At 39.9% G+C, this 13,060-nt stretch overlaps 1 protein-coding gene across 1 annotated transcript; it reads right to left on the minus strand.

The window, feature by feature from the left end:
• Positions 1-1,828: 1,828 nt before the first annotated feature.
• Positions 1,829-11,289, minus strand: insig1 (insulin induced gene 1). Its single transcript, XM_056248390.1, has 6 exons — positions 11,229-11,289; positions 10,738-11,077; positions 9,981-10,105; positions 9,336-9,502; positions 9,014-9,113; positions 1,829-3,494 (listed from the first exon to the last, which is right to left on the minus strand). Exons 2-6 carry the CDS (start codon positions 11,069-11,071, stop codon positions 3,465-3,467), a joined length of 756 nt encoding a protein of 251 aa, XP_056104365.1. The 5' UTR covers positions 11,072-11,077; positions 11,229-11,289; the 3' UTR covers positions 1,829-3,464.
• Between the last annotated feature and the right edge of the window lie 1,771 nt (positions 11,290-13,060).

Genomic DNA, 13,060 nt, shown 5'->3' on the forward strand with positions numbered 1-13,060 from the left:
GTCACGTGACCATAAACGATTAAATTACTTCCTCGAAGTGACCGTCACATGTTCCCTGCCTTCCTTTACGGACTTGTAGAAGGGCCCTTCGTTAAGGGATTGTTCACTTTCGTTTGGAAGGCCCCTACAAATAATGCCCCTTGAAGGGTGCAAAAACGCCATTTGGAATTTGCCCCAATTTGGGGCCTTAACCGTATGATGCATCTATCACTTTTACTTCTAAGCAAAGAACGAAAAACAACTTCCCCGTGAGTATCCAACTTATTTTTTTTAGGTAAGAGTGGGCGTGGCCTATTTAAAATAATTTTAATGTGTCTGGGTTCCAGTGTCATTTGCTTCCTGTTATTTTTAGCTGTCCAAGATATTGCAAACTGGTATTTCTTACCATATTATTTTGTAGCACAAACATTTTTTTTAATGCATTACGAGCACGAGCTGTCTGCAGTTCACTTAACGACCACCAGTGTCGCTAATAACAAGGGTTCCTGAATTCTACATAGCCCCTTTGAAATTTGCAAAAGGATATTTTATGTTTGGGAAGAACGGGTATATGTGTAATGTGTCTAAGAGTTAAGGCTCGTTAACATCAAGGACGATAACGATAAAGATATAATTCTAAAAATCGTATATTTCAATATTAAAAAATAACAGAGTTCACACCACAGCTATAATGATAACAGGACAGAGAAACGATATCGTTGGAATCACTTTCAGAACAATTTTATCCAGCTGATGAACGATAAAAACATTGACAGCCAATCATAACCCATCCTGCTGTAATGACTTTGAGCGTTTAGAATAAACAGAACGATATCGTCCGCTGGTTTGGACGCTAATCTATATAGCTAGTTATCGTTCTTGGTGTGACTGTGAACGGGCCTTTAGCCGATACATAAATCCTTGTTATTGTTGTTTACCTGTTTTTTGTTTTTGGATAAGATTAAGAATAAATGATAAAAATAGTAGCCTATTCTTGATTCTACCGATAAGGATCTCTCCCAACAGCAACATACAAAAACACCATGGGCAGCTCAATACAAAATAATATAGCCTACTACAGTTTAGACCAGTTGTCTCAAGTTATTTCAATGAAGCCGAGTAGCATTCTATGCCATCAGGAATCATTCTTTTAAACATCTATTTAACATGCAGTTGGGCAGCTCATGTTTTCTCTTGACTTTGAATGGAAGACATTGTGGTGGGTCTTAAAATAACCCACCAGCAGGGTTAGTCCATATTTGACCCAGCGTTGGGTTGCCAAAATAACCCAAAATGGGTTGTTTTAACCCAGCAATTTTTTAGTGTAATGGAGTCTGGTTGTCATCTAGTGAAAAAGTTTGGTACTGCGCCCAAACAAAATCTTACTGAAAGCTCATTTTTTGAAATATCAACCTAAAATTTGAAACACAACTTATTCAGATTTTTGGCTTTGATTTTTTTTTTGTGCAGTTTTAGAGTCGCCCAGGTTTTGAAAATATATATTTTATATAAAATATGAATAATTAAATTGTTTACACTGTACATTTTCATAAACTCAAACTTCTATAACTTTTTTTCTGTTTCACTTTCTTAATTTATTTCACTTCTAAAATCTGGCAAAAATCTGCCAAATGTGTTCTTTAAAACGAGACCAATCTTACGTCTATATTCCAAAGCATTCTTGAATTACAACCATTTAAGTTTGAAATGTGCATTTTCATCTATATTCAAAAAAGCGGGGGTGACACTTAACAGAAGGAACATTATACAATTTGACATTGTATTAATGAATAAAAAGCTTTTTTTAATAAGCACACAAGTCTCAAGAGTAAATGAATAGCTCAAAGACTGTTGTACAACACACAATTTTTATTGAATTTCATTCATCATTGAACCTAAAACAATATAATGAACCAAAGTGTTAAAGACACATGCACTCACTCCTAGAAACACATAATTGCATTTCTCTCTCCCCTTTAAATAAAGCTTTCATTCAGTTTTACATCTCTCATTCCCTGAAGCAGAGAGGTTCAGACAGAGCCTGTTACTCCTGAGAGCAACGTTTATCATGGTTTTAAAACATTTCCCTCATGTTCTTCTTCTAACGTTCCTAAAATACAGCATTTTGCTTAAAATGATTTTTCTTCAACTTACTACTGCTAGTAAAGACAAAGAAAAACATGTTGTTGTTTTCTTTTCAGAACAGTGGAAATGGTCATTGGTATCATTTGCAAGATTATCTTTTGTGCGTGACTTCTTTTAAAAATGAGTTTGCGGTCATACTACACCTTCACATATACGCAAGAACAAATTATTTATTGCTGGTTTGTTGCTATACTGCATATGAGTCGTCTGGGGTACCTTAACATTGTAAAAAGTAATAAATATGAAAATACCAGGCTCAAAGAAACTGATTGCACTTAATTTGCTGAGATCCCCAAACCTACACACTAGCCCGGTGATACCTCTCATATTAGCTATAGAAGCCGCTACAGGTGATAAGCAATACACAATAAATGAAGTACAAAGAAAAAGAAAAATGACTGTACTGGAGAACAAGTGACAAAAGCACTTAATTCTATAATACAAAGGCAATCACAGATTGCAAACCTTTGAGGCCTTCCAACCTTTAAATGGACTTCATTACACCATTTCAAATGATTCTATGAGTTTACATTAATACAAATAGGCATCCTTGATGTTTTAACTTATGTTTGACTTTTATTTCAAGGTGCCACTTCATTTCTCGACAACTAATGTTTCTAGTTTTACTTTTGGTCTGCGTTAGCAACAAAGTATGACAAAAATATGATAAATTCAGTCAATATACTACACTAACCAGCCTGCACAAATGTAATTGGCAATCAAACCTCTCTGGAACTCATAATAACACTCAAGGCGGTCAGTCTGTATGGGAGTCTCGCAATGCTGCAGGTTTTTTCCAAAATTAAACTACAACAAATCCTATATAGACAGTACACAGACCTCTTTGGATATTTTGCACAGTCTTGAATTTTTTTCCCTTTGATTTCTCTTTCAGTTCTCCAGCACAAAGTAAAACACACACAAAAAAGTGCACTTCCACACCACCTTTTTTCCCTAGTCTTAGACATAGGACCAGCACACACACTCATTTGTATACACAAAGTTTCACCAAGCTATGATTTTGTACAGTCCTATATTGGCAGTCCAGCAACCTGGTAATAAGACTGATGTTACCAGTAACACTACTGCAAGGAACTGTAACAATGACGACGCTGATGGTAGTAATGGATGCCAGGGGTGTTCGAAGGTGCTGTTCATGGCACACCGGGCCATCTCAGACCAACCCGCTCTTTTGTTTTCTTGTATCATTATAAAGAGGAGCAAAATTAAGAGCAGAAGTTACGCTTGGACAGAAACCAGGGACACCCAATATAGTCTCAGTTTGCACGCCCTCTTTTTTGGCACTCTTCGGAGCTCATTTCATGACCTCTGACACCCGCTTAGTCATTATGAGGCTTCTCAGTCGAGCCCTGTGGAAAAACAGACAGTCCGTTAGTAAAGAAAATACAGTGTTTGCATTACCAAATAAAACAGCTTGATTTGCATTATGTCCCTGATTCCCATAGAATATAGGGCATAAACTGTTCTAGAGTGCAATACATGCAGTAATTGAATTAATGTAGTTAAGTATTGGAAGTCAGTTAAGCAATTCAAAATTGGTAGTCACAAAGCTGAACCTGGTCCAGTTAAAGCCCACTTGGCCCCTCAAAATTGTTACTATAATTAGTATGCACTATAACAAAAACAAATTATACATGGCTTGTGTGGAAGGGGGAGTCCTGTAAAATATGATAGCCTCTCATAGGTCAACACTCTCTCACATGCCTCACCCATGGGCAGCTGGCTAGCCTCCCAAGAAGTGCTATCTCTACGAAAACTAAAGATTGCTATATTTGATCATCCAAACTAGGGGTGTGCACGAATATTCGATCTGTAATTAGTATTTGAAAAATAAAAACACCATTTGAATTTTGCTACATATGTTGCTTTGCTGGCCGTAAATGCAGTGAAATCCTAAGCATGCAAACTAAAACTCGCAGTTATTACTAAATGCACTGGGTGGCGCTCTGGAGCGTGTAAACAAGTTGAATGTATTTGATCACAGAATGTCGTTGTCTACCTCTAGGGGCAGCGAAGTTTGGAATTACTTTGATCAAAATGATTACTATGGATCAACATGTTGTGTGGAAACATATTGTCAGGTGAAAGAGTTATCATATATCAACACCATGAAATCACATGAAATCCAAACACCAGTCGAATGAGGAAAGACAGATATCCATCACTGCATTCACGATAGGTAGGCATAAGCACAGCTGTACCCCGAGTGATCCGAGAACTTATCTGATAGCAAAATGATCTCGAGACATATCCTTCCCTAAAGGTCTCGTCGAGGGAGACCGGTTTAAAAACAGGACACACAAAGCGCTGTAAGAAACTTCGCTTAGCACACCGAGTACATGCAACATCTGTCGACGGAACGCATTTTCTCTGCACCCGGCTTTATCAAATTGACGCGTGTAAAAAACAAAAGTTTGGAAATGATTTTGAAGTTTGAATCGTCACAGAGCGCAGCGGCAAAAGTTGAACTATTTTGAACTTTGACCGCGGCCTGCACTCGAGCATTTCAATGGTGTGCACCAATGCGCTTGCGCTTTGGTCGACTTAAAGGGATAGTTCGGCCAAAAATGATATTTAACCCATGCATTACTCACCCTCAAGCCGTTCGAGATGCATATGTCAATCTTGTTTCAGACGAACACATTTTCAGTTATTTTAGAAAATGTCTTAGACCCTTCAGTGGATATAATGTGAAGCAATGGGGTCCACCTCCTTCAAGTCCCAAAATGTGCATACATCCTTCACAAAAGTAATCAATCCGGCTCCAGGGGGATAAACGAAGGCCTTCTGAGGGTATTCCGTGCGGTTATGTCGTAAAAATATACATATTTAAAACTTTATAAATGAAAATATCTGACTTCCGGCAACGATCGACGCGCGTTCACGGGTGATGGGAACCGTCGTGACGTAGAACGAACGCGCCTGCGCAGCGAGAGAGCAGAGCAAAACAACGTCTACGTCACGACGGTTCCTACGCTACGTCCTACCTCGTACGCCGACTTCCATCACCCGTGAACGCGCATCGATCGTTGCTGGAAGTCAAATATTTTCATTTATAAAGTTTTAAATATGTATATTTTTACGACAAAACCGCACGGATTACCCTCATAAGGCCTTCGTTAATCCCCCTGGGGCCGGATTGATTACTTTTGTGAAGAATGTATGCACATTTTGGGACTTGAAGGAGGTGGACCCCATTGCTTCACATTATATCCACTGAAGGGTCTAAGACATTTTCTAAAATAACTGAAAATGTGTTCGTCTGAAACAAGATTGACATATGCATCTGAACGGCTTGAGGGTGAGTAATGCATGTGTTAAATATCATTTTTGGCCGAACTATCCCTTTAACACGCGCGCCAGACGCTCAATTCGCGCCATTCGTGCTAACTTGATGCACGAATGAGGCGCATTCGCGTCTACCGCGCCGCGCTCTACACCTCATTCGCACTGCAGGAATTTTGTATGCGCGTCCTGCATTGACTTAACATTGAAATCACTCGCGCCAGACGCTCTATTCGCGTCTGGTGTGAACGCACCATTAACGCCTGAGATGTAACGCCACATTTTTTTTTTGAAGGTGTGCCTCCTCAAAGTCTCCGCCAACAGTATGCTATTTTTATTTACCCGACACGGTGGCCGGTAGGTGAAGTGAGTTTACCCGCCACAACACAAAATCACCCGCATTTGGCTGGTGGTGGGTGCTAATTTCCATCCCTGAGACACACTGTTTAATGTTTTCAATTAAAAGAAAATCTCGAGTATTCTTGTGTATATTTGCTAATCAGAAGCTTGTTCAGAAATGGTGACAAACGTAATGATTTTAAAAAAAAAAAACGTCTTTCTTGTTAATCCAAACAGTGTATAGTGCAAATTGTTTAAAGGGGTCATATAATGGTACATGCACTTTTTCAAGTTGATTGTACTGAAATGTGTGTTGGCAGTGCCTGTACACAACCATCATATAATGATAAAAATCCATCCAGTGGTTTTGTTTTAATCTCCTTATATGTTTCCCCCGTCTCAAATTGAGCCGTTCGACCGTGTGACGTCACACAGTCGGACGCCCCTCCCGCGATTGTTGATTGATAGGCGCGTTTCAACACAGACCCGCCCTTGCTCGTGAGCCAGCTGTCAATCATAGTCTGCGCGGACCGGCGCGGTCATTGTTGATATGCTGGAGCTGTCTATGAGCAGAATGGCGTCTAAGCGATTGTGGTGTTCTGTTCTTGGGTCTAATAACGAACACAGCAGTCATTTTAATGTTCCTAAATCCGAACCGCTGAAGACGCAGTGGTTGAGTTTGTTTTCGAAGGGAATATTCCCCACGAGCAACGTCACTGCTCTCATATTTGCGCGAATCATTTCTCACCAGACTGCTTTATAAACGAGGATCAGTATAAAGCTGGTTTTGCTAAGCAGCTGCTCCTGAATAAAGAATCGGTACCAGATATTCGTGTTCCTGCTGAACCTCTAGAACAACTGAAGTGAGTGTAACGTTTTATTAAACTTTATATTAATATTTATATCTTTGCAAATCGCTTCACGATGAATGAGTCTAAGGTTTACACTCAGGGTACATTACTGCATGTTTTCTATGTACGACGTTCTCCATATAATTCATAATCCCACGTTTATAATGAACAACACGTTATGGTATTGTGTTACAAACGTGTACGCACAGAACAGAGGGGCGGGGTGAGCAAAGCTCATGATCATTTAAAGTCATATGCACTGAAACGGCGTGCTGAAAACAGAGCTGTTTTTGACCAGGTAAAATAAGTGTTTTCTTACAATACTAATGAGAATTTTTAATTAAAGTATATTACAAACTTTTAATTTAGACCCTAAAGAATCATATTAGCTTGTACAAAAATGGCATTATATGACCCCTTTAAGTAAGGGTTAATGCCCGACGAGGAGTCCATTGTCAGGTATTAATGGGCGGCGGCGAGGCGTGAACCGTCCAACGCGCAGCGACCTCCGCCGAAGTCCATTAATACCTGACAATGGACACATCGAAGGGCATTAACCCGCTTTGGTCACTTGCCAAATGACACATTTTTAAAACATTAGTTTATATTTTAATTAGTTTTACAATCGAAATCTAAAGTTTTTACAAACAATAATCTGGTTTCCCTGGTTACGCCTGACGGTTTATTTATCAACTGGAGATATTTATAGTCCGCTCAGCTCGTAGAACCCTTCAGTTTAACTAACTTACGAGCCAGAAAGTTAACGTATTTTTTTTCATGCAAGTTACACTTTCGTATTTTTTACCTATAATTAAAACACACAGGTAGGCATAGTATAACAGCTAACTAGATGTTTGTTTTGATACAATAAATTGTAAACGGATACTTTGACTGCCTGTTGCTATGGTTACTCACAGCTGATGTAGCCAGCGCATTTATTAATTTCGAACGGTAAACAGTCAGTTTCACCAGAACTCCTTTAGGTGTCCTCTATCACTTTTTAATGGACACCCTGCAGCCAATCAGAATCGAGTATTCACCCAGACCATGGTATAATGGTAATAATCAATGTTTTACTTCAAATCTTCACAAATGGTTCAGTGGTCTGTTAGTACTAATACATGCAAATTTAAATTGGTAAGAGTTATATTTAGAAATAGTCAGTTGAAGACTTCGCTTCCAAATAGAGATTCACAGAAGTCCTGGTTTAGTTGCCTATATTCAGGTAGGCCTACATCTAGTATGGGAAGTCCCTTGAATCTCTCAACTGGCAAATTTCATAAAGAAAGTTGAGAAAAATACTAGCAGAGCACTAATCCCAATTGGTCAAGCAAAATCAGCTGCTGCCAAATCGAAAACACCAAGTAACAACATGTAGAATGCACCACTTGGAGCCAGTAAAGCACTTTGACCATTAGCATGAAAAACAAGGAGCGTAATCTGCTTTCACGCCCTTATTGAGAAAGAACGAGGTTATGTCAGCAAGACAAAGAGGCACAGCTGACTGAGAAGGCTTGGATGGGATGGCACAAACATGCCTCAGACTACAATCAGCAACTAATTAAGATGTCCAAGCATGACGTTTCAGCCCAGGCACAAGATAGTAAGGGTGTCAACAGCACTGGAAACTTAAACTGATCACTCTAAAGGAATGTACTTGATAGATTTTTACACATTACTAATTAATTTAAGTACAGTATAAATCTCTAGTTTTTTCTGAGATCAGGTACATTTTCAAATCAAACATTTTTTTTTTTTTTGGTTCTCTAACACAACAGTGTATAGTGCAGTGTAAAAGTTACAAGGAAAACTGCCAACCACTTTTCAGCTAACTCATGGGTCCACAAAGAAATCCCATTTGAATAAAGTTCTGACCTTCATCAAATACAGTAACCAAAGCTTAAGTTTGTCATTGTGCTGCCTTTTATAAATGAAAAACTTGGATCCCAACTACGTCTGAATCAGTTTGTGAAATCACAGACGTCTTTTGTTAATGACTATCTCAAACGTTGTTTACAAAACTAATCCTGTCTGAATAATGCTTAAGGTGGTATGTTAAATTGTAAACATTGAACTTGTTGTGTGTAATAACCTGGGTCTGAGTCTGGTTTGGTTCCTAAATCATTCACGTTTGTTATTATGAGAATAACTAAGCATTTACACTGAGTACTGTGAATAGCTGAACCATTCCAGGATACAGAGTTTCACTTTTGCTTATGTGGGTGTGCCCCATTTTAAGTTTAATTTCTGAACCACTGGCCAAGTGCAAAGCACTCCAGGAAACTAAAGACAATACTTGAGTAATTTAACAGAGTTACTGTACATGAATGATTTCATGGAATATGAGAAAAAAAAAAGGGTTGAAGCAGAAAATATGAGGAAATGTTTCTCACCATAGCTAGCTGTCGGCCGATATTTCCTACTGTCACTCCACCAGAGAAGAATATACAAGGCAGCCACGAACGTACATACAAGAAGTCTGGAGACGTATACCTGAGAAACAAAGAATAAAGCTCTGAAACAACTGGCAAATAACCTTTAACAACTGTTAAATCCAAGCTATTGGGGAAAAAAATGACATTCAGACCAAAACACTCACAAAAATATCATATCTGATGACTGCAGATCTAAATATGGAACCGAGTCTGTAACTCAGCCGTTACTTGGTAATAGATGACAATGTTTTCCACTGCATGTGTGTCAGTCATAACTTACTGGTAGATGCCATTGTAGACCAGCAGCTGAGCAATGAGAGTGGCTAGAAGAGCAGTGGTCAGCCCTAAACCAAAGCCACTCCTGGAGCGGTCAAACGTCCACCACAGGCCCAGAGACAGGGCAGCCAGAGTTAATGAAAGCTGCACATTATTGGCAAAGTCCAGTTTCTGAGAGGTACTTTGACTTAAGGAAATAATTAGTTAGTTCTAGTTGAGCACTTTCCTTGGATAAATGTTAACAAATGTTTTGAGACTTCATGTGATGATAATTAAAGTGCTCGTGGTATTTGAAGAAATCTGTTATCTTGGTATAAGTACAGTAATAATACATATCTTTTTTACTTAAGACTGGAATACAGTACACCACTTTTGCCTAGATTTTTTTTGTTGTGTTCAGAACGAAACGAAACTTGCAGGTCTGGTGTGTGATCATCAGTTGTTTAGTGTATGATGCCAATCTTTTCCTCATCAACAATTTATAATGTCGGCAGGTGTATGATGCAGAGTGTTTTAAAACCTGTTTCAAAATCAGATTTTAAAAGTGGTGTGGTATATTCCAGCCTTAAAACACAAATTTTAAAAACAGTTTGAAAGTTTTAATTTTCCACAATGGCTACAATTTCATGAGTGGCACTGGTAAGGATACAGCACTGGCGTGATTGATGCCCACAAAAACAGCAATGCAGCGCATCACACTTGCCCACTCCCGTTTAAACTTGTGTGGCTCTCCGAGATGGCGATCCAAACAGGGGTACAACAGACCAACCACAGCTGCGGAAAGAGAAAAGGTAGTGCTTTAATTAACACTAATTCTCCAACAATGTGAGGAAGAGAGAGAGAAAAAAAAAAATCACATTTGATGTCTGAATCTAATTTTAAAGTTAATTATGTTCAAATAAAATTTGTTTGACCAAATGTTTAATAAATAAATAGACGGCATTAGTTTTAGACATACATTGAGTCACATTAAGTGTAAGTTCACTCAAAAGTACTACTGAAAAGGATGTAGACTGTGTATGTCCACATCACCACTATGTGGACTGTGAGGAATGCAGGAGGCGGAGTCGTTCTTCATTTATGTTGCACACGACTTCCGTGTTTCTCTTCTCGGCTAAGTGGCATGTTCGGCGTAACAGCCAATGGCGTGCCTCCCTCGCAGCTCACCAGTTTTGAGCGCAGCCAATTAAAAAGCGGCACCCCAAGAATGAACCCGAATGCCCGGCTGTTTCCAGGGCAGTACTTACTTACAGATAGCGACAATCCCAATGTCAACAAAACTGCTCTCAACCACCAGTCTAGGGACTCTTACGTAATGTAAACACGATATCAAAAGGCCCACAGCAAGCAGACCGTGTTCGACACATACAAAACAGTGTATTCGAGCCCTACCGTTACTGACTTACCAGCAGCTGTGCCGCAGCAGAGGGGGATCCACCAGGCGGAAGAAAACAGCGTGTCCAGCACTTCCTCTGGGAACAATGTAACGTTTCTCTGGATCTGTAGCAAGTTTAACACCAAGGCGAGAACTACTCCAACGAGAAACAATACAAGCCCCCGTCGAATTAAATTAGCGGACTGGAGGCTGTGCAGAGAGCCGTATGCGTGGCTCAGCACTGAGGTTATGATGGACATCATTTCACCCGTTTTACAAGCAATCCAGCTGGCGCTTGACAGGTCCTTCGTCTTTACACTGGTTGAACAGGAGCAGCTCCAACAGTGTTCCTCTAGTCTTGGCATTTGGCACTGTGAGAATCAAAAACGTTATGCATGAGGAAAAAACGCTCAAATACACGTAATAATGTTGAAAGCCAAGCTGGTGTGCTACAAATACTTAAAGTCTTAAAGACAAACTGTTCTAAGTGAATTAGTGGAAATATAGGCTATGAAAACCCACCTTCCTTGGGCAGTATCCTCGTCTACAACGCGACTGTGCCTTTTAAAACTATTCTGCAAAACGCGGCGCAAACAAAAGATGGTTTCAGATGTGTTGTTTGGTCAACTCTTCACGAAACGCTGCTGCCTTTTTTCATTCCACATTACAATACTGCCGCACGCGCGCTTCCTCTGCAGAAAACAAGCGCGGTCATGTCTGGTGAGTCGCGCTGGCCAATCAGAAAACGGCGGGCCATATGACGCGAACGCACGCCACCTCCCTCTCACGGACACGCGTTGTTGATGTGCACGTCCCGTCAGCTGTTCGTTCGCTGGAATGTGTGTGTGTGTGTGTGTGTGTGTGTGTGTGTGTGTGTGTGTGTGTGGACTGACGTGATGATGACAGAGTCATGCAAAGTTTAAAACTTCTGGATTGCTAAATGGCTTAATGATCTTACTTGGCCAAATCCTTTTCACTGAACAATACAGCACTGATTAGAGATTTTCTTGTTTTTCAATTTTAAGTGGTACAGAGCCCCTAGGCCTAAAGGGACATGGTGAAGAAGAAAAAATAGATGGGAGGGAAAATAATAAGTAAATGCTTTTGCGTTCCCTCGCAAATGTTTTGCGTTACCCCGAGATAGCCTACTTTGAGTTTGCTCGCAAAAAAACACAAAAGTTTTTGCAAGCGATCACAAAGTTTCTCGGGGTAGCCTAACGCAAAACATTTGCGAGGGAACGCAAAAGCATCGACTTATTTTCCCTCCCATCTCATATTTATTTTTCCACCACAAAGTCCGTACTACATACATAATCACCTGTTTGAGCTAAAACAAAACTGCCTGTTGGGGAAATGAAGTCTTTTTAGCGGAGCGACAAGAAAGCATTATGTGAATCTGAACACTTCTTGTGAAGAACAGTTTGCTTGAGCGCTTGAGATGATAAAGGATGTGTTGGTTATACGTGACAGTGTGCAGTACATGATGCGTGTGTTGGACAGTGGCCATGAGACTGAAAGGAGGGAATCGGGTCATGATGCTCAGTGGGCTGTTCCCCCATAGTAAATAAGCTTGTGTACACATAGTACATTTATTGATTCAGAACAGAGCAGAGTTCAAACTCTCACCTGAGTGGAACCACTAATCACTAGATAGATGGGTCAGATGTTTGCCCTTTGTCAAGAGCGACCGTCAACAACTAAATTCTCAATGTGGCTTATCGTTCATGCGAGGACATGTGATTGCATAACTTTGCAAACATGGTCGTATACACTTTCACAAAAACAACATGTAGCTGACGTTACTGACATGTGGTTAGCATTGCAGTTGTGTCTGCATTTCAGTTGTGTCTTGTTATTCAAGCTCAAACAGTAGGCCTATGTCTAGAAACATGTCTCAAGTGCTGTGCTGATGCTGAAGATCTATTCATTTAGCAAGTAAGCCCCATTAACTGCCAGATCCAATTCAATGTTCAGTTCAATTAGATTTATTTGTCTTGCGCTTTTCACAATACATAGCCTATTGTTCCAAAGCAGCTTTACAAAGAATCGTGCCAAAGGCGACAGCAGCAATTGAAAAACTGTAAACTTAAGTAGATGAGGAAGAACCTTAGGAGGAACCGAGAGTAGGCTGGGGAAGCCTTTCTCTATAGGACGGGTGCATATTTATGCAACAAATGTATGACAAAGCATATAAACAATCATAGATCTATTTGTAATGCTCGGGAGTGAAAAATAAGCAATTATTTTGTAGAGCTTGGAGATTGACAGAATCCATTGTGAGCTTACATCATATTATCCGGGTGAAAGTACCAAAACTCACAGCTTTGGAATGAGAATGCTCTTTAGCTTCTGGC

Source organism: Rhinichthys klamathensis, unplaced genomic scaffold (assembly GCF_029890125.1).
Source record: "Rhinichthys klamathensis goyatoka isolate OS25496 unplaced genomic scaffold, OSU_Roscu_1.1 h1tg000055l_1, whole genome shotgun sequence".
Taxonomy (NCBI): domain Eukaryota; kingdom Metazoa; phylum Chordata; class Actinopteri; order Cypriniformes; family Leuciscidae; genus Rhinichthys; species Rhinichthys klamathensis.